We start from the raw sequence: 23,329 nt of genomic DNA, 5'->3' as shown, positions 1-23,329 counted from the left end.
TCCAACAACACTTTACATACTATAAACTACGCTCTGAATGCCCGCGATTTCGCGGGTGTGTTCTAGTATTGATAATGTGTTAATTGTTATAAAACACATGTCACTATAATAAATAATTTGGTATTGGTAGGGTATTAAGACAATAAGAAATTTTACTGCACAGTATTATAAACTATTTTACTTCAAACTCCTTTTATCTTCTGTTTTATCGTTTGTTTCATTTAGAGGAACGAGATAATCGGATTTCAGTGCTATTTGTTTTATTATTTACAAGCCTGTTTTGTTATGAACATCAATAAAAGAAAATGTCTTTGCGGAGGAGATACAAAATAACAAAGATTTGTTTTCTTTTTGTCACGAGGTTTTTAAACGATTATTGCATTGGATAATAAATTTAGAAATTTCACTGGGAAGGAAGGAAGTATAATTAGTTATATAAACACCAGTCGTAACTATCTTCTAAAAGCAGGAAAGATTTTGTGAGTGTTTTCACCTCGTCAAACGATTGATGGTGGGTATGATTTGTTTTATCTCAATAAATCGTTCGCCTTATTGCTATCGGAAATGCACTATCACATGCATGGTTTTTTTCTTTGTTCATTTTACAAATCCTTACATGTTCGGATAACATGTTCAGCTAGCGTGTCGTTAAACTTATCATTGTCATGCGATTTACTTTACTGAGTTGTATAAAGTTCTCGGAAAAAATTTATTCAAGACAGATAAGTTCACATGATACAGTTTTATTGTTCAACTTCCTTTACTAATGGTTTCATTCAAGCACTTTATAGTTCTTTATTATAATTGGTATCCATAATGTATTGTATATCGGGGCCTCCTTCCTTCCTGTACAAGTGTGTTATACCAAGTTTAAAACATTGTTGTGACGTCATTCTATTGTTGTACCTGTTCTTTATTTCAGTGATTGGACTATCATTTACTTGTAAGAAACCATTATGTTACCTATAGCTGTCCAATACTTTTAAGAATAGCCCTCTTCTTTCTTAAAAATATTGGACAGCTAAAGGTAGCATAGCTTATTCTTACAGGTAAATGATATTTCAATCACTTACATCCCAGCTCCTTTGTTCTAACAGGGGTGATCTGAGCCGGATCGTACCAACCAGATCACCCCAGTTTGAGTTTCTTTGTTGTGCACGCTTTCCTTTGTTCTGTATCATTTTGGCGGGAATGTCAAATCCACTATAAAACTTATAATCAATTATACGGAATAGACTATCTACCAAAATTCACGTAGAAAAAATCCAGAGGATATGCTGGGATTCGAACTCAAGACCTATAGCATATCAAGCCAAGAAACATACCACTACACCAGGACGACTGGATATGAATTTACAGTAATTTAACATACTTAAAGGAAGCAAGATCTTTTTATAAGTGGGGCGAGTTGGCAGACCTTTATTCGGTGGGGTTTAAACCCTTTTCGTTAATAAGTGAGTTGTCAGACTGATTGTTCAATTTGATTTTACACTTTTTTTAAAAGTGGGCGATTCGGTAAACAAGAGTGGGGAGATTTTTTTATAAAGTGGCGATATAGTGTGGGCCGATAGGCAAGTGGGGCGAGTTGACATTGTTTGATATCTACTCATCGGGTTCGGGGGTCATAAAGGGTATACATCATATAGTAATATATAAAGTATATTATAATGGTTGTGTGGCGTTCTAAACTAGATTTTATGAATTGTAAATGTTTTTTCGTCTAATCTAAAAGAGCTGGGATGTAAAATAGTTATCCCACTCGGACTTGGTGTGTCAGTGTTAGATCACCCTCTGGCCTCCGGCCATCGGGGTGATCTTACACTGACACACCGCGTCCTTATGGGATAACTATTAATGAAATAAAAAACTATTAATTACCCTAACTGTTTTCATCATGTAAAGAAAAATACAACCAAATATCAAATGATTGTCACTCATAAAAACGGATTCTTGTAGAAAAGAAATCACTTTCAAATTATTGATTTTTAACCCTACCAATACTTATATCACAGCATTTTTTTTCATTTTTGTGGGTTGTCTCTTTTCGCACTAATTCATGAAGTTGATATGCTCGTTGCAAGTCTTGTTTCTGTTGCCTTTATGAATTTCTTTTTTCAAAAGATTTATCCTCGACCGTCTTTAGATAATCAAAATTGACCTCTGGTGTTGCTCTTCCTACCATCATGTTCAACTACTATTAAAATGAAAAAAGCAATAAAGAAATGCTTCTAAAATTTGATAGAATATGCCGCAATACAAGGGCCATGAACAACCTAACCCTTATCCTGTGTACAAAGTGCGACTCTAGAACTTCCTTCATGAACTAGGGGACTATAATACTTTTTAGAATTTTCAGGTTACTGCGTTGATTTATTAGAAAGTGTTTTTTTTTTAAGTTATTGCTTAAATGGGAATATAATGCAACACTTCGCTTATGAACGACAATGAATATGGGAAGCAAAATAACTAGGAAGACAAAGCATCAATCAAACAAATCAATGGTGATCGTTTTATAAAAGTTTTTTTCAAAAGAAATCAAAACAAAATTACGTTTCGGTAACATTTTAAAAATACAAGGGACCCAATACACAAGTAAACGAAAAAGGAGCGATACGACCTTGCAGAAAGAAAAAAACACAGAAAAGGGGAGGGGTGTATTTCGGGTGCTACCGTTTGGTTAAACAGTTACAGTCTCCTGAAATTCCAACAAAAGAATATTACTGATTGCATGTTGATATCTCTTCGTTTGTTCATATTAATTATGTATTTGAAATAAAATCGATTGCGGTGCACTCGATATGGTTCAACAAGGACATGTCTTCCTATGCTATTTCTTTTTTTTCCTCATTAACTCTGTAAAAAATAAAACTCGAGAAGAAACGAGAAACTAATAGGCTGCATTTTGAAATATAACATATACAAATCTTGCCATTATTAGCTGTTTAGACTATATTATCTTTGTAATCCACACTGAAATAATGTAACTGAATAGATTCTAAATACTCATTTGATTTTAATCCAGAGTTTGATAAACACAATCACTAATAACGAAATCTCTTTCTTCGTTTTCTTATTAAGACTATACTTTCATTTCTTAATTCATTTTGAAACACAAAACGCATTTAATAGTGTTCACAGAAACTATAGTAGTCCTTGCGCATGCAAAAATCATGATACGCATACCCTGTGTCTTATTCTTCATGTAACAATACATGTTGTTTACTTTTAGCTGTACATTCTTTTTGTATATTTTTTAAGGTGAGCTACTGTTTAAATGGGGCAAACATGTATGATATATTTTAATTTAAAGAAGTTTATTCACAAAACAATTTTCATACTTGATGAAAATAAATCTTTGCTTGCATTTTGTTTTGTTTTACCTTTTTCGACGTATTCAACAATGTTTTAAGTAAGATATAAGCCTCTAACAATCGCAGTCATTAGCATGGGTTTCGGGTATTTAAAATTAGTTATTCAATTTTATCGACGCATGTCAGATTCAATTGATTGCCTCCTGGGTAATCGATTCAGAATCAAATACATTCAATCAGGACATTGACCTGGTTTACGAACAAGAAAATCAACAAATTGTAAATGGTTTACATTCTGATTTGTTGAGGTATCCAATATTTCCCGTTAAGGTTCTGTTTGAAACTTTTTGTTTGAACACTTTGACGTCTTCTCCAGTTGTTTTGTATCTCAGATTAATGTAGATGTGTAGCGTTCCTGAAACAATGCAGACAATTCGTTATTCTTTTGAATAATATAACAATTCGTAGAACGATAAAATGAAGTTTTGAAACGACGTATATTTTAATCAGCAGTTCTGGCAGAATCTGTGCCTTTAAGTGTGTTGCAATTTTAAATCATACTTTCTCAATTGTTATTTGTTATTCGGAGTGTTCCATAAAGTCCTCAGTATGTAACAAATTCAAATTCAATTTTCCACAATATCCTTTTCTTAAGTTTTCGAGTTTACCACCCTTCTCTTGATATAGAAATATTGTAATTTAATGAATATAAAAAAGAAGATGTGGTATTATTGCCAATGAGACAACTATCCACAAAAGACAAAAAACATTAACAACTAAAGGTCACCGTACGGCCTTCAACAATGAGCAAAGCCAATACCGCATAGTCAGCTATAAAAGGCCCCGATAAGACAATGTAAAACAATTCAAACGAGAAAACTAACGGCCTTATTTATGTAAAAAAATGAACTAAAAACAAATATGTAACACATAAACAAACCACAACCACTGCATTAATTACAGGCTTTTAACGCTCGTCTGTGTAGGTTCTAAATCAAATGTTACTATTTTTATCATTGTAAGTTATACATAAAACTTTTTATGCCCCACCTACGATAGTAGAGGGGCATTATGTTTTCTGGTCCGTGCGTCCGTCCGTCCGTCCTTCCGTCCGTTCGTTCAGGTTAAAGTTTTTGGTCAAGGTAGTTTTTGATGAAGTTGAAGTCCAATCAGCTTGAAACTTAGTACACATGTGTCCTATGATATGATCTTTCTAATTTTAATGCCAAATTAGAGTTTTAACCCCAATTTCACGGTTCACTGAACATAAAAAATGAAAGTGCAAATTTCAGGTTAAAGTTTTTGGTCAAGGTAGTTTTTGATAAAGTTGAAATCCAATCAACTTGAAACTTAGTATACATGTTCCCTATGATATGATCTTTCTAATTTTAATGCCAAATTAGAGTGCTAATCCTAATTTCACGGTTCACTGAACATAGAAAATGATAGTTGCGAGTGGGGCATCCGTGTACTATGGACTCATTCTTGTTTCTATTTTGTTTATACAATATTAAGAAAAGAAAATAATGAACATGTATTTGTGTTCTTCTCTTTCTATTCACGCGCGTTTGCATTTGCAAAGTAATTTAATTTCCAAAGTGTTAATCTTTGCTGCAGATTTATTGATTCCTGTGGATATTATCTCGCTAATCTTTTCATCATGTTATACTCAGAAACGTCCATCCCTGTAAACGTGTCCGATACTCCCAAAAGTGTCATTAAATAACGTCAATGAACTGCAAAATTAGTCGTCTAGTTTCTAAATGGTTCAAATTGCGTTCTATTTATGAACGCTTAATCGTGTCAATTTATTAAAAGCGCACAAACATGTCCAATTACCCAAGCGTGTCCATTCCATAATTCAGAGGTGTGATGAAATGATTGAAGTTGCTAATTTTCTCCATGATAACATTATATACGTTTCGGCAACAACGTTTTTCGGGAGATTATAGGTATTCCTATGGTAATTTGTTGCACTCCTTTAATAGCCGACTTGTTTTTGTACTGTTATTAATCACAGTTTATGACCAAACTCAGTTAAGATCCGCCTAATTGCATTGAATTAATAAATTCAACAACGCTAACCGTATCTTGATGATATTTTTTCGTTAAATAATCAAGAACTTTACAAATATACTGCCGAATTGTTTGGAATTTTGGGTCCTCAATGCTCTTCAACTTTGTACTTGTGTAGCTTTTTAACTATTTTGATATGAGCGTCACTGATGTCATCTATATATTTTTAGCCGATAGGAAATCTAATGCCCAAAGAACAGCTGAGATTTATCACCAGCCCGGTAGTCAATATTTCGGTGTTGACATGAATATCAATAATGTGGTCATTTTCATATATTTCCTGTTTACAAAACTTTAAATTTTTCGAAAAACTAAGGATTGTCTAATCCTATGCATAGATTACCTTAGCCGTATTTGGCACAACTTTTTGGAATTTTGGGTCCTCAATGCTCTTCAACTTTGTACTTGTTTAGCTTTTTAACTATTTTGATAAGTGCGTCACTGATGTCATCTATATATTTTTAGCAGATAGGAAATCTAATGCTCAAAGAACACCTCAGTGAGATTTATCACCAGCCCAGTAGTCAACATTTCGGTGTTGACATGAATATCAATAATGTGGTCATTTTTATAAATTTCCTGTTTACAAAACTTTAAATTTTTCGAAAAACTAAGGATTGTCTTATCCTAGGCATAGACTACCTTAGCCGTATTTGGCACAACTTTTTTGAATTTTGGGTCCTCAATGCTCTTCAACTCTGTACTTGTTTAGCTTTTTAACTATTTTGAGCGTCGCTGATGAATCTTATATAGACGAAACGCGCGTCTGGCGTACTAAATTATAATCCTGTTACCTTTTATAACTATTTAGTACTGTATAGTAAAGAAATCCTTGACTTTATAATTTACCAGTAAATTACCAAGCTCCAGTATAGACACAAGCATAAAAAAAACGAGTTGAGATATAAGTCAGTTTAAAACCGAAATATTCAAATGTTTAGGAAAAGGTATTTAACATTTGAACCATTTGAAATACGTTTCTTTGGATAACTGATGTGCAGTATATTGAGAGAATTCTGGATGAATTTACGAAAAAAAAACCAATATCTTCGATATAACGGTAAGTGTTGTTACATTTATGAATTTGATTGAATTTGGACAATTCTTTACTGAGTTTGACCACGAAGTGTGATTTCTAACGATACAGGGATATGCTTCTATCAAAGGGCTTAATTAGTGCCCATAGGAATACCTACAACCTTTCGACAGAATGTATTGCCGAAGCGTTATCAAGAAGAAAATTTACATCTATAATTATCTCATCAGACTTCCAGTAAGTATATCGTGCATGTTTGGTTTTCTTTAATTTAAAATAATGAAATGAGTTGGATAAGGACTGAAGGAAACCTATATAATAAATTAGTTATAAAAGTGGTCAGTGTGAATGAACTATCCATATACCAGTACTCAATAGTAAACATTTATCTGGATAGTGAATTCGCATTGAACACTTGAATTACTAATTTATTATCATAATTTTTACATAAGTGTGTCATAGATACACTTTCATTTGGATTTATTAGCATACAAAGTTAATATTCAAGGAAATAAGTGGTACCAAAAGGGTCATGTACTGAAGATAGCAATGTGTAACATCATATTCAACTGGTTTTATATAGATGAGTTAACAATATGATCATTTATTGGTCCACACTATATTATATCATGATACGGCCTGGTATGTATTTCTCGAACACATTTTGCTTTAATCGCTGTATCATAAACTTATTATGACAAAACTTGAAAGAGATGCTTAAATAGCTAGTATTTCAAGAGAAAATATCACATTAATTTTATTTAGCAATAAGCCTTCTTTGTGTGTTTTACCACCAAAATATAGTACAGCGCATCTGGTTTCATAAGTTTCGAAAATATTACATTGAATTTTAGAGAATTAGGAAATGAACCCTGCATTGTTTGGAGTCATGAACATAAACCTTTGGTGTTTGTTTTTGATGTTGCGATAGATATTTTGGAAAATTGATGTGGCATGATTTAATAAAAAATAAAGTCTCCACATTTTGTTATAAAATGCCAAAAAATAAAAACTACATTAACAGGTGAAATACAATGACCGTTTTACCTCCTCAAAAACGTCACTCTTTTGTGTCAATTAACTCATCATAGATACCAGGATTAAATTTTGTATTGTCGCCAGACGCGCGTTTCGTCTAGAAAAGACTCATCAGTGACGCTCGAATCCAAAAGAGTTAAAAGGGCCAGATAAAGTACGAAACTGAAGAACATTGAGGTCCAAAATTTCTAAAAGTTTTACCAAATACAGCTAAGGTAATCTATTCCTGAGGTAGAAAAGCCTAAGTATTTCAAAAATTCAAATGTTTTGTAAACAGTTCATTTCTAATTATGACCATATCAATGATAATTCATGTCAGCGCTGTGCTACTGGGCTGGTGATACTCTCGGGGAATTAAAACTCCACCAGCAGAGGCATCGACACAGTGGTTTTTCAAAATGAAGATTTTATCATGCGTTTTTCAAAAAACATAATACAAAGCAGGGTCACCAGACGTTTTCACGCTACAGTTTGTGCAAAATTGTCAGATTTTTATAGATTATGTATCGAAATTCCAATTTTGTGTGATTGCAATCAAATTGGAAAAGTTTATTTTTAAAAGTTTTGATTCAAACTTGGTTAAGTATGCACCATGTGATATCCTCAACAATAAATGACGAGAAATAAACTGTTCGGATAAAATTCCTTTTTGTCTTGTTCTTTTGCCGCATTTTTTTATCATGTTGTTTTCCATTATGAATACAAATTAATAATATTCAACTGGCAATTAAAGACATTTTTAAATCTTTTTATGTTTCTGAAAAAGGGTAAGTCAGTTAGTACTCTCATTCGTGGAATACCATAAGACTACTTACAGAAAATATTAATTTTTGTTTTTGTTTGTTTTTTATTTCAGCTACATGCAACTTATTCTTTGAACAAAATAAACGCTGATAATGTATGGTGCACAAGTTGTATTAAGTCCTCTAGAAGCTGAGAAGGCTAGAGAGCAAAGCAAACATATATTGGGTAGGTATAATAGTTTTTTCTATCAATCGAATACTTATATATTTCTATAAACTAATCAAATTGAATCAAGCTTCACAAATAATGTCCAAAGAGTATGATCTCAAGATCGCAACAATATGATATATATACTAGTCAACAAAAGAAACGATACACGACTTTGAAATAAAATTTATCAAAAAATATTAAATAAAACAAAATGAGATACACTATTTTAAAAAGCTTTCATTTGCAATGTATGCACATATGATAATGAAAATCAAAACCTGTCGAAAAGTAACTAAATTATTTTTTACGGAAAGTTGGATAGAAAATCGACACACAATTTTCTAAGTACTAAATGAATTTTCAAATTTGTTTAAAATCATCAAATATGCTAATCAAGTTACATGTTGTATGCGCTTATACTTTTGCTTTAAACAAAATGTTGGGTTTTTTTAAACTCCTTTCTTTGAGTTAGTAAGTGTGGTTTTTTTTGGTCAATTGTCGGGTATTATTTTTCTTTTACTGTTTTCTTGCATTTATTTATTTGTTTGTTTATTTTTTCTAGTCATAGAGTGTGTGTTTTTTTTTTAAATCTATATCGTGTTTTCTTTCTTTTCTTTTTTTTCAAATGTGTATTCTGAACTTAGTGGGGTTTTTTTTTTTTGTTGTTGTTGTTGCAATGGATGTACAAGTACTGCGTAGTATTTCTGATTGTATCCATCTGATGAATTTAGCCTTTTTCAACTGATTTTTATAGTACGTTCTTATGTTGTAATGTTACACCACTGTTCCAGGAAAGAGGAGGGTTGGGATCCCACTAACATGTTAAACCCCGCCACATTCTGTGTGTGCCTGTCCTAAGCCAAGAGCCTGTCTTTCATTGATTGTCGTTTGTCGATGTATTACATTTTTGTTTGTTTGTTCATTTTTGTACATAAATAAGGCTGTTATTTTTCTTGTTTGAATTGTTTTACATTTGCCATTTCAGGGCCTTTTAAAGCTGACTATGTCATATGGGCTTTGTTCGTTGTCGAAGGCCGTGTGGTGACTTATAGTTTTGAATTTCTGTGTCATTTGGGCTCTTCTGGAGAGTTATGTTATTGGCAATTATATCCCATTTTCTATTTTATATAAGTATTATTTTTGAAGTGTTAGAAGAATGCAGACACACGACGAACGCAGAGTAACAACATAATCTAGAATGATACCTTGAGCAAATTTAGCTTAACAGCTTATTGCCACTTAAATACGGACTACTGGTGCAAAGTGGCAAAGTCGTTAAAAGCAAAAATAAAATAAAACCCTTCTACAATTTATTTTCAAAAATAAATCATGATAAAAAGTTGCATATGTAATATCATACATTGTATATTGGAATTAAAGGTTAATCCTAATAGATCAAGACAAGGAAGCATTACATCTGGAATTACACAATAAATTCGATCTTTTCATTTACATTTGCCTGTCTTATAGCCACCCCGACAACTGCAGTGAACATGCTCTTGGTCACAAGAAATTATTGCGATGTTTTTATTATTGCAAAAGTTGCGACGTTGTTCTCATCGCATTAATTTAAACTCACATTTTGAAACTCTTGATATGAATAAAATCGGATTTTTTTTCTCAATATCGCAAAAATTAAAATCGCGTTTTAGTTTAAAAATTAAATGACAAAATCTCAATAATAAATGCACGCAATATTGTTACAATTAGCAGTACTGCTAAACATTCAAAACACCATTCTGTCATAAGAAATATCTTTGAAGTGTTGTCTTTTTGGAACTTAATTTGGCTTCCTTTACATTACTAATATTCTCTCTGTACTATCTTTTGCGTGAGAAAGCGAATTATTGGAGTTAGATATTTCTTGATATTTTTTTCTGCACTGTTTTCCATCTTTACACTTAATTTTTTAATTGATTTTTTAAATTTAAATATATTTGTTATTCAAAAAAGACACACATGTTGCCGGAAAGTATATAAATTTATGTGTTTAAAGGGAAACGATTTCTTGAGAACATCAAATATAATGATTTGTACAAGTTATTATCTTTTTATCAGTAAAAAATTGTAATAGTAATTACTTGTACAATTGTATTTGTACAAGTAATAGCTTGTATGATGGCTTCATACAAGTAATTACTTGTATAAAATGCTTACATACAAGTAATAACCTGTACAAAATAATATTAGTTATCTTGGTGTAATCAGGGGTGTATAGAATTTTACACCGTTGTTGAAAATTCATACACCCTTAGGCGCAGCCGAATGGGTGTATGAATTTTCAACAACGGTGTAAAATTCCGTACACCCCTGATTACACCAAGATAACGAATTTATTTCTTATGAACATTTAGTTTACTCATTTTGAAACCAGGATGTAAAATTGAAAAAATGGACTAATGAAAAATTTACAGTGTAACGTTTTTTTTCAATGTCTATGTTGCTGCGCATTGTAAAATCCTTTTTACTTAAATTTTTGGAAAAAATCAGAAAAAAATTGTGTTCTTTGAGTTTTCCGGAAAAAAAAATTTATTTAAAATTTTTTGAATTTTTTTTTTTTTAATTTTTAACATTTTATTTTGATTATTATTTATTTTTTTTAAAATTTTTTTTAAATTTTTTTTTTCTTGGCAAAAAAAAAAAAAATCTGAAATTTTTGGCAAAATTTTATTTATCCGGGGGTGAACCAGGGTGGGGTGTTATTTACACCGGGGTTATTAACCAATCAGATTGCAGTATTTTTGCTGCATAAGAAATAATAACATGTACACGACATATACATTTTAGCGATTTTTTGTGGGGCCGAACTTTGCTTTAGAAATAAAGGAAGAAACTGTATGATTTAAAAAAATAAATTGATGGCAAACATTGTCTTAACCTTTAAATGACAGGTTGGCAACATTAGTTGGAACTTCTGTTTTTAAAATTGTCTTTTTATGTAAATTTTGTCAAAAAAGTTAAATTTCGCCAAATAACGTCATGAAGGCAAAAAAAAAAATTTTTTGAAGCGGATTTATATTTTCGTGGTCATTAAGTATTACTACCTTCAATATTGGTCCTATAAACGGAAAACTTTATCTTTAATTTGAAAAAAAAAATCATGTATCGTTTCTTTTATTGACTAGTATATATATCAAAACTGAATTTTTACTAAATCTAAAAGACTTTTTACAAATATCCTATATGTTATCAGTTCTTCAACATTGGAATCAAATGTCAACAGTGCTCCTTTCCTTGCTGACTTGTTCCTGCGATGTTAATGTCACCTTGATATCTCCGAACTCATTTTAGAAGCATGCACTGAATATAAACGCATGAAAAAAATGTGCCAAACTATGCTTTATTTGTCAATTATTTGTATAATAATCTAGTTTTTGATGCATTCTATAGCCTTGGATCAATACACTGGTCCTGATTTGAATAAATGCAAACCTTTTTAAAATTGTCCTTTAATAAAAAATATTAATTATTAGAAACTGAGGTAGAAACTGAGGGAGTCTCAGACAAAAATGACCTATGATGTAATTGACTTTTATTTTAGGTCCTTTTTTGGTAAAATATCTCTTCAACTGTTTTTAAATTCTCATACAATTTAAGCTTTTAAATAATCGGCTTTAAGCTTTTCTGATGAAGGTAACTCCCGAAAAGCGTTTCGGACGCACAAAACTCATAATATGTTGTTTTCATTTTTTTTTTTTTAAATCTGTGAACAGCGAACGCAGGGTTTAAGCATTTTGAGGACTTAACTTCATTCATATCAATTTTATCTATGCACACATATCTCATTTGTAATTACTTCAATTCTTAAGCGAAATAGGGACCTTAGTGCACCTTCTTTTATTGGGCATTTTTGTAGATCTTTTCTTATGATGTTGGTTAATTTTAGAAGTAAGGAAGTTTTCTAGATCATTTTATAACACTTTTTAACCTCTTTCGTGAAGGAAAGTGAATTTTCTCATGGAAATATTTGGGCATAACAGTCAGGGTTTATAGATAGAATATTGACAGTGTTTTGCATGGTTAAAGTTACAGAACTAAACATAGAAAGTAATGCGGTTATAATTTAGTTGCGTTATTCATTGAGCAATTTAAATCTATTAAAAGAAATCATGGAATTCAATGTGCTTCGAATACATATTTTTATAATATTCGTAGTATCGCAGTAAATGATAAACAACGTTCAATCATATGATGGAATCCTGCCGGCCCATAACGATTATGATGTTTGTACTGGTAAGAACGAAATCATGATTTTTTTTTCTACATTCAAGGCCGTGCGCTCCATAGGGTATGTACTATAAAGATTGTGTCAGTCGTCACACATGGACGTCGTTAATGAACATCAGTTATTTTCATCAACTGATATTATTGTATTAGAAAAAAACCTGCAAGATCTGTAAATCATGTACTATAAATCGTCGTCTCTCCTGGTTAGGTAAATTGTGTTAAATATATATATCATATCATAATTATCCCAGGAGTAGATTACCTTAGCCGTATTTGGCACAACTTTTTACTTGTTTGGCTTTTTAAGTTTTGATCTGAGCGTCACTGCTGAGTCTTATGTAGACGAAACGCGCGTCTGGCGTATTAAATTATAATCCCGGTACCTTTAATAACTATTTGTAAACTAATTTCTCTGAAATATTATGATTATGAGAATTAAAAAAAATCGCTCAGCAAAACATGATCTACTATTATAAATTGATCAATATTAAGAAATTACTTGTTTACAAGCAGTTCTAAAACGACTTTACTTTTTTTTTATTATAAAAGGCTCTCCGAGTAAAGCTGGATCAATTCTGATCACATTCTGACTGAGTGTATTAAATTTTCTTATTGCACGACTGTCTTAATAATTTGATTAACATATTCAGCATTTTAAAGAGGAGGCTAGGTGAATAATTAAACTTTCAGAGGCCAAAGTCTTTATAAACGCCTTTAACTTCACAAAAAGAATGACAGGGGTGAAGTATCTTGCCAATAGCTATTACCGAAACATAAATCACATAAGTTATCTATGAGGCTTTCAGAAATCAAAAACAAATCTAATCGTAACTGTTTAAACGGTGTTTTCTTTGTTAAAATATTATTCTTTGCCTATGTTTACCAAGAATAAGTATCATAGGAGTCGAGCAGTGTTTACCACATGAATCATAAAGTGTATAAAAGTGAAGGATTATTATCAGTCTTGTAAGGTAAGATAAAGACTGAAAAAAAAAGTTCTATGGGGAGTCTTCCTAGTTCTGCTAAGACTGCTATATTTGTTGCAGTTATTTTTTGTGCCCAGGAAAAATGTACAAAAAATAATGTGACCCTTTTCGAATAGAGCTTTATCAATAAATGAAATTTTATCAGTTTGTATTATTTTGATCAGCTCTTATCTTAGCTCTGTATATCGTGTTAAATAGCTATTCATTGAAGATGAAGCTTATTTTGATATGAACTATATATATCTGGTACTAGTAACTATTATTATTTTTCAATCTATAAAGCATATTACATGCCTGACAAGAAAGATAAGGTCATTGATATCTTTAAAATCTTCAAAAATAAAAATACAAATGAAATCAGGGACATTATCAACATGAATAAAATCAGAAACAAAAAAAAACCATGAGAATAATACTTTAAACATGGAAATATTTCGAATTCCTTTAAATGAAATGCATGTCCTAGTTGCGACCTCGTTAATGCATGACTGCTGCACATGGGCTATGTCCAAAAAATTGGATTTAATGCGTCATTTTAAATGTGGATCAAAACCCTATCATGATATAAACGGATGTATTTTAAATAACGGGTGGATCTCTGAAACGTTTGGGATTAAACGGGGAATTAGACAAGGATGACCTTTTTGAAAGTATCAATTAGAAAGATATTTAAGGAAACGTTTTGGTATTTATTTCCGACTTACCAAACGAGAATGTGAATCATTTAATATTGATGAACAGTTTGAAATTCAGAAAAAGTTTTTAACGATTTGAAGAAAAAAAAGTGAGGATGATTGGAAAGATAACTTACATAAAAACACTAGTTATCCCCAATATAACATATGTTGCTCCTTGATAAATCTAAGCAAAGAGAGTTATAAATTAAAATCTCATTCATTTTTTAATGGCAGGGATGTAGCGAGGAATTTAAATGCTCAGTGTTATAAAATACTCTTGTTCCAATAAACATAAAAAAAAATCATATGTCCGGTGACATTCATCAAACAATTACTAAGTAACTAAAAACTAAAATTACAATCAACACCGATTCGTCAAAGGGTTGAAGCTGGTGGGAATTCTGCAGATGGAACAAACACATATGGAGAGAAAATGTCTTACTTACTGCAAATTCAAGAACTATCAGATTAGTTTTTTTATTCAAATAACGCGTGGTTTTGAGGCTGTTTATAAGTGTCACATGACACTATCGATTAGCAGAAACTTGGTTTCAGTTTTTAGTTGTTGATTGTTTCATTGTCCAATATAACTCATAAATTGTATACAAATACTCTGAGTAAAATCAAGATTATTCCTTTGCTTTTAGGAACCGAGTTGAGAATTGCTTTGGTGGGAAAAACGGGCGTTGGAAAAAGCGCAACTGCCAATACCTTGTGTCGAGAGAAATATTTCAAATCTGGTTTGCAAGCTACCGCAGTGACACAAATATGTCAACAAAAGAAGGCTAGGGTGCTAGGAAGGGATGTATTAATTATTGACACTCCGGGGATATTTGATACAGAAACTGATCCTACTGAGGTTGAAAATGAAATAAAAAGATGCGTCCATATTGGTGCACCAGGTTTACATGCTGTACTTTTTGTAATGGAAGTAGGTAGATTTAGAAAAGAAGATGCAACCGCCATCACGGAATTTCTGAGATTTTTCGAAGATGAAATGAAAGACCGAGTGATAGTAGTGTTCACACATGGCGACAAATTACAGAAAGAAGGTACCAAGCTAGAGGATCACCTACTATCAGCTCCAAAAGACCTCAGCATTTTCTTGGAGACCTGTCAAAACCGTTGTATACTTGTCAACAATGAATTCGATGGAGAAGAGAGCTTTGAGCAAATTAAAGGTATTTTAACAATGGTCGAAGCATTGAAAAAATCAAACGAATCAGCATATTACACTGATGCTATATTCAAGATGGCAGAAGAAAGAATACAGGTACGAGAAAGGCAAATAGAAGAGGATCTTCAGAAAAAATATCAGGAAAAGCAAGATGAGTTCGAGCGAACCTTAAAACTTCAACTGGAAGGTCAAATGCGACAAGAACGGACAGAGGAGCTTATGGAAATAAAAAGAAAATACGAAGAGATGATGGCAGACGTTCGTAAACAAGTCAGAAAGGAGATATCTGATAAAGATAGTAAATGGTAAGTAACATTTGATCAGTAGATCAGCGTGCTACGTGTTTTAGAATTATTAAATGTATAGCAATATGATCAAGTATTCTAAAGTGAGAGACAAAAAAATAAAGGGATTCTAGTAACCTAAAACATTCAAAAAATTAAATGCACCCGTACTTTGCCGAAGTTCAAATCTCATAAATCCATTAAAAAGATTAAAAACAACGACTGAAAAAAATCCGTGACATGATTCCAAAGACTAGATGAGCGTCTTCTGCAATGCATACACCATGCGAGCGACAATCAGACAAAATGTCACAAATGGTAAATTTACATACGACTGGTATGGTTTGTAAAGATCGAAGACCACGAAACATGTCGCATGGTAGTGAGTTGAGAGACAGACATATCGTATAGGTTGAGCAATTTGTGATGGTGACCGTAAAACTTATAATAACAATAATACTTTATTCAGAAACAATACAGCTTATAGAATATACATGTTTACAATAATTTAAATGCAGCAGTGTAATATAAATAACAATAATTATACACAGTACACGTATGGCGGAGAATGAAAAATACATATTATGATTTTTTTTTTTTCGATATCAAACAAAACTTTACAAATTATTAAGTTCTTTCACATTATATCCAAAACCATGGCCAAACAAAAAACAAAGAAATGACAAACAACAATAAGAAATCGTTATTAGAAGACTTTAGACTGGGTAACATGATCCCCCATCCTACCCGTCGCAACACTTTTGAATGGATGACTGCAGCTTGAACATTTAAAAACTAAATGCCAAATTGTTTTTTTTTTTGTCAGCAGTAGCCTAATAGCAATCTCAAACTATGATTATTGTATCACCTTCGAGATGTATATTTATATTCACTCCATATTTCTAGATGTGAATATAAAAATTAAGATGTGGTATGATTGCCAATGAGACAACTCTCCACAAGAGACTAAAATGATACAGAAATTAACAGCTATAGTCAAATAGTAAATTGCAAAAGTACTTAAATAGTCATTTCCGTTTTATAAAAATAAAATTTGAAAGTAACAATCTACTCTGAGTCATCATTAATAAATGTGTTTATGTGTCATTAAACATTACAGAACCTTGTTTGACCCCCCCCCCCCTTTTCCAATTATGCAGTGAAACACTTCCAAAATAAAAAGAATATGTATCAGGAAAAGTTTATTTGACACGTGGAAACCTCAAAAGAAACTTCTTACCATATTGTTTAGATGTTTATAATTCGACATTTTAATTTGAAAATTCTGTGCAAGTCTAAGTGGGTTCAATGTAGCCATTTCATAGGAACTAGTTATGTAAAACCCTTGTAAATCCCACAAAACTGTTTGTGGAAGTCAACAAAATAGTATTATATTTATAATAACTGTTATGTTTTCATTTTATTTCAGTACAATCCTGTAAAGTGTTCCGAATAGACTTGAACCGACCTTTAAGTATTTTAGACGCAGTTCGTAGCAGTACCAGTAGAACGTTTACGTCACTATTTGACAAAGTCTTGTGTTTTATTTGTTATTATAGAGTTAAGGTGGTATTGGAGTATAAACGAAAAATTTATTACATATTGTAATATATTCAAAACTTTGATAAAATTATAGGTCTCACAGAGAATTACACATATAAAAAGCTCCACGATAGAAGGTGAACTAAATGATAAAATATTGAAAAAAAGATATAAGAAAACATGTTTTATACGGACCAAATAGGGTCACCATATGTTTTTTCCTGGTATAACATGTAGTGGAAATTTTTTTGATATTCGTTTAAAATTATATAGTTTCTGAGTTACCTCTTACTTAATTGGGAAAAAAAGGTTATATTCATTGAAATGAATTTAGTAAATTGTATTCCTGCTTCAAAATTTTGTAACTTGATTAAAAATTAAAACATATTGTGTCCTTCTATTTTACAATCCAATACCGTTTGAATTTCGATTGGTATAATAAAAGCTATGCAAGGGAACATACAATACGATTCGCTTAAGTTGATTGCTAAAGTTTCAAAAACCTAAGCCACTTTGTCATGATCATATAAAAATATCAAGCTCCTCTCCGTTGGTCATCGTTTGTTAGATTTAAGACTTAAATTGGTTGTTAATTGTGTTCTGATTGTTGATATTTGATAGTCTCTAGTAAAATTTACAACAGCTTATATACTTGGTCTGTATATTCAATATGGGATCCTTCGTTCGTTGGCTTTTACAAAAATCTTTCCCGTTGAAAATAATTATCAAAATTGTTTTCAGATTATCTTTTTATAAATGAGACTGTTGCCATTTTTGTGGCATAAATATATGTTATTCACATTGAAGCACGTTTAATAAGTTGTGTGGCAAATTTTATTTTTTAACAATTGAAGAAAATATTTTGTACCAAGATTCATATTTGCACGCTTAACCTTTAAACACATTTTCAGTTTCGTAATTTTCTGCCTTCTGTTTTCAAAATTCATAAAACAAGTGTGCTATCAGAAGGCGTTGTACGGATGTGAACTATGGGGCAAACTTACTTCAACTGAATGGTTAATGTTGGAAAGAACTCAGCACTACATTTGCAATAATATTCAAGGTTTAGCACGGCGCACACGAAGTAATATGTGCCTTCCCATGATCGGTTGGTTTAGCATTGAAAGTTATGTGGACGAGAAGAAACTTCTATTCCTAGGACGGATATGTAATCTTCCGTGCGAAACTGTATCTTTCCGTATATTAATTCGTAGAGTCAACGACTTTAAATACAACGACGGAAGCCATTCAAATTTGGGATTCACTGTTGACATTATAAACATTTTGAGGAAGTATGAGTTATCAACCTATTTTAACGAATTCTGTGAATCAGGACTTTTTCCAACACCTCTAATATGGAAGCGTATTGTGAAAACAACAGTGGCCGCTTTCGAGATTGTTAATTGGACAAGACGTATTAACATTGATGATGATTTTGTTACTTTTAAAATGATCTAAAAAGAATATGCACCTCACCCTGCATGGACTATAACATTGAAGCATCCAAACCTACGAAAACAAGCACACTATTTAACTTCTGTTTGCTGTTTAGTAAGAGACAATGACAATGGGCAATACATTTTCTGTGACAGGTGTGGTAAAATGTTTTTGGATCCATTAGTTCACGCTATTGCTTCATGTGACTATCTTGACGAAACACGTGATAACTTTTGGTGTGAAATTATAAACATCAATCCAATCACTTTTAGTATCTTCCTAGCAAACATGTCTGATGAAGAACTATTTTATTACTTACTTTCTTGCAATTCGGAAAATTTTCCACTAGGAACCGACCAATTAGAGACATTCCAAGCTACATGCGTTCGATATATCCATAAATTTGGAACTTTACTACAAGATCAATATAACTGTAATATCCGTTACTGATAATTACACACTTCAACTGATCATGACATTTTCTGATTTGATTTGCCTATGTTGTTCAATGTTTAATTTCTGTGTTTATCATGTTTATTATTTTCACTCTCCTCCTGGAGGCAATAAAGAATATATATATATATATATATATATATATATATATATATATACCAGATACACTTATATATTCTCTTTTTAACGAATTTTCTCAGCAGTTGCAAAGCGTTTAGTAACTCACTATGTTCATGTTAATTTCATTTTTGCCTTTAAAGTGTAAAAGCTACTCCCAGGTGTGCTGAACAAAAATTTCCAACACGATGCATGTTCATGTCCTAAGTCAGACACCTTGTCAGTTTTGTACTGTATTACCGCTTATCTTCCTATTGTATATATGTTGAAGCAGATATTTACTTTCTCTCGATTGAATGTTTTTTTTTAAGAATTGAGTTACGATTTGGAGCTTGACATGCTGTGAAACTCAAAGTGTTGAAGGCCACATTGACCTCTAGATGTAAGTTGTTTTTAATTGTTTTTGGGTTGCTCTTTAGTTGAAGGATACAAAGATCTCCTTTTTATATCTAACATCCCCTTAATTTTAATTATTTCTTTGATTGTTTCTGTTATTTCCTTGAGAAAACATACAAAAATGAAACAAGATATGCATTTTATATTGTGCCTTTATTTACACCGTTAACAAAACAAATAAAACAAGAAAATGCTAGTACATTTTTTTTTCAACAAAATTGAAGCACATATTGTGTCAAAAGCTAATTTCAATTCATCAAGTCCTGTTAAGTTGCACTGCTTATGGTAGATATGGTACACTGCTGTAGAACTGCTGACTATAACCAGGATACACAAACGGTGACATTCCATGCGTATAAGGTGAGACCATTGGGAATGGTGAGTATGACGGCTGACTGATGTTCACGTTGGATTCCATTGTTGTAATCATTCGGGAACCAGGTTTACCTACACCAACAAACTCTGACAACTCTGGTGAACCATTGAAGCTTGTACTCTTGATGTGACGCTTTTCTTTCATTCTTCGATTCTGGAACCACCATTTAATCTTATGTTGACTGAGGTTGAGTTTTTTAGCAAGCACTGGCCGATCTTCAATCTGAAGGTACTTCCTGTTGCTGTAGTATAGTTCAAGTTCCAACAGTTGTGAGTTTGTGTAGGCAGTTCTGGTTCTCTTTGGTTGTTGGCCGGACTTATCTGAATCGTCTGAGCATGAACCAGGTGAAATACAATATCTTGATGATGAGTCTGTTGAGCTGAAGCTGTTGTCATCGGAATGTAATGAGTCTTGTCGTTTCCTCTTGTACTGAGTACGCTGATCTGAGTTGGTAAGTGGAAGCATCATATCTGGTGTACCTGTCTGGCTGCTGTTTGGTAGATATATGTTGTGGATGTGATTGACAACTGCATCAGAACGGACAGGATTCATGACCCTGCTACTCTTTGACAGTTCTTCAATGCTGAAGGACATCTTAGTTTGTGCGTTCTGTCGATAAGCCATTTTGTGGATATTAGTAGTTAACTGTTTGAAGACACTTTGACAATGAGCTGCTCTAGTCGTTCTATTTTATACCTACTCAAGGTGATTATTCATAATAAGCCATAACGTTTCTTGTCAAAACAATTCATTGGTCAGCTTGTGACTGTCTTCAATGCAACCCACGCTTCACTGATTTGAATCCAGTCGATTTCAATTAACAATTCTAAGATAATTAGTTTAATGAGTGCGCTAATTAATTATGTCAAACAATTTAACGATTTTAGATCATTTCTATTTGTTAGATCATTATGTCATCCAAGCCAACAAAGTGATTTATATGTATTCACAAGTCAAGTTTGTGAATGAAAAATAATGATTATTATTTTAAACGTGTCGAGTTTTGTAAAAAAAAAAGAAGAAGAAGAAAAGGATAGCACTAAATGGAGGAAATATTGACTAGTACTATTGTGAAACATTACTTGGATTCAAGAAATGAAATAAAGTGACTTGCTTTCTTCCAGTTTATATTACACAGGCGGAAACCCACAGTCTGCAGTTAAATTTTACATCTGACTATATAGCTATTGTTCGTCTTTTTTGTTTTGACTTGGAAGCTTGAATTAACCTTTGGTATCTGTGATATAGATACAATGGATAAGCGTTGATTCTTGAAAAAGAAACCATGAGCCCGCAGGGCGAATGGTTTGTTTTTCATGAATCAACGCTTATCCATTGTATCTATCACTTAAACTATTGTGATAATGTCTTTTGAAAATTAAAGTCTATTCTTAATTAGAAGGTATTGTAAGTGAGTTTAATTAACCATGATATTGTGTCAAACGATCCATTACAATAAATTCGATATCACAATTAAATATTTAAAAAAAATACAAATATATTATAACACAACACGTCTGCCCTTAAAGATCTTCATATCATCAGGCATTCGAATGTTATCTGTTTTTACAAAATAAGACATATTCGAACTTATTTCTATTTGAATTGATCTTAATGGAAATGGAGAATGTGTCAAAGGGACAACAACCCGACAAAAACATTATATATAGTGCATATAATAAGTATGTTTCCGGAATTTCAAGACATATCACGATTTTCTATCATAGGAATTTGCGAATTAAAATTTGTAAAATTATGTAGTAAAACAGATGAAATCATATAATATTAATTTATAAAAGAAAAATGGACCATTATTATGCAATCCATTTTTGTTTTCTTTGAAACATATGGAATAGCTAACCATTAACCGATAATAAACGACCAAAATCGCTTTTTTACACAAAATATCCATTCAAATATTCCGTATATAACATTCAAAACAAGAACAAAAACTGGAAATCTAGACTAATTTGGAACAACAAAAAGAATTCAGGGATTCGAACCTAAACAGACAAGTCCTTAGCTTTAAATCATTTATCTTAACTACGAAACCTCGTGGCTATCAACTCATACTATACGATTGCCTATTATGTATATATTAAGGTACAAGACATGTGTGTCCGTTGTACCGATGTATATCATATATTCATTTATATATATAAAATAGACTTTTAAATCGTAACCGATTGGTAGCCCAGAGGTTTCGTCGATATGTTAATGTCAGTAACAAGTCACAAAACTTATGGACGGGTTCGATTGCCAGTGAAGGCATATAGAAACTACAAAAATTAAAGGTAAGTTTTTAAAAATAATTGCATTAGTGAACAGAAATCAGGAAATTAGTCAATTCAAACTTAATGATATTAGGAACACAAAGGAAACAATAGAATATAATCTGGTGAGTCCATTTCAGCGACGGATTTAGGAAGCGTTGATTCTAGAAAAAGAATCCACGGTAAATGAATAGGCTGACGTCACCACAATGGTTTAATCTGTCTTTATCTTTCAATGGCCTAGGCTTGCCAGTTTTCCGATCGAAGGTCGGTGGTTTTCTCCGGGCACGCCGCCTTCCTCCACCAATAAAAACTGGCCGCCACGAAATAGCCTAAATGCGATTTTTAAAAGTGGCGTTAAACACAAAAAAATCAAAAAAAAATATTTCAATATTCACTTTTTTAAATAATCTAGTTAGTATATGAGAAAGTGACCTAACCACGAAATATTATATTTTTCATTGACTCATGAAAATGATGTCAAGTTCAGATGAACCTTGTAAGACAGACATTTAACTTAAACAACCATTTCATACAGGCGATGAAGATGAAACCGGCCACATGGAAATGAAACAGCTTACAGTCAATCCATGAATGAAATGAGATCACGGTCAGGTGAACCCAATCTTATAGACATATAGCCCTTTCAAGGATCTTGTACACCAAATATAGTTATTCCATTTTTCATAATATTTTATAAATAAGTGATTTTTTTCAGTGGCGGATCCAGAACTTTTCCTAAAGGGGGGGGGGGGGGGGGGCGCTGACTGACCTAAGGGGGGCCCGCTCCAGTCATGCTTCAGTGATTCCCTATATAATCAACCAAATCTTTCCCACGAAAGGGGGGCCCGGGCCATTAGCCCCCCTCTGGATCCGCCTATGTTTTTAGCAGGTATTGCACATTAAGAATATAGTCAAGGGCAAATAGACATATAAAAACTTCAAAGCAAGCAGCATCTGTACAAGGGA

General features: G+C 32.2%; 1 protein-coding gene across 1 annotated transcript; it reads left to right on the top strand.

Moving 5' to 3' along the window:
• The first annotated feature begins 406 nt into the window (after positions 1-406).
• Positions 407-17,693, top strand: LOC143082278 (GTPase IMAP family member 4-like). Its single transcript, XM_076257896.1, has 4 exons — positions 407-511; positions 8,318-8,430; positions 14,953-15,787; positions 17,196-17,693. The coding sequence occupies exons 2-4, from the start codon at positions 8,358-8,360 to the stop codon at positions 17,206-17,208; spliced, it is 921 nt and encodes a 306-aa protein (XP_076114011.1). The 5' UTR covers positions 407-511; positions 8,318-8,357; the 3' UTR covers positions 17,209-17,693.
• Positions 17,694-23,329: the final 5,636 nt, after the last annotated feature.

Source organism: Mytilus galloprovincialis, chromosome 7, assembly GCF_965363235.1.
Source record: "Mytilus galloprovincialis chromosome 7, xbMytGall1.hap1.1, whole genome shotgun sequence".
NCBI lineage: Eukaryota > Metazoa > Mollusca > Bivalvia > Mytilida > Mytilidae > Mytilus > Mytilus galloprovincialis.
This window is presented reverse-complemented; position numbering and strand designations above follow the sequence as displayed.

What these genes read in the sequence shown, in the direction of transcription:
- LOC143082278 (XM_076257896.1), top strand. Translation starts at nt 8,358, where the DNA reads ATGTATGGTGCACAAGTTGTATTAAGTCCTCTAGAAGCTGAGAAGGCT. An exon ending in GCAAAGCAAACATATATTGG is followed by an intron (nt 8,431 to 14,952) that starts GTAGGTATAATA and finishes CTTTGCTTTTAG; the next exon opens with GAACCGAGTTGAGAATTGCT.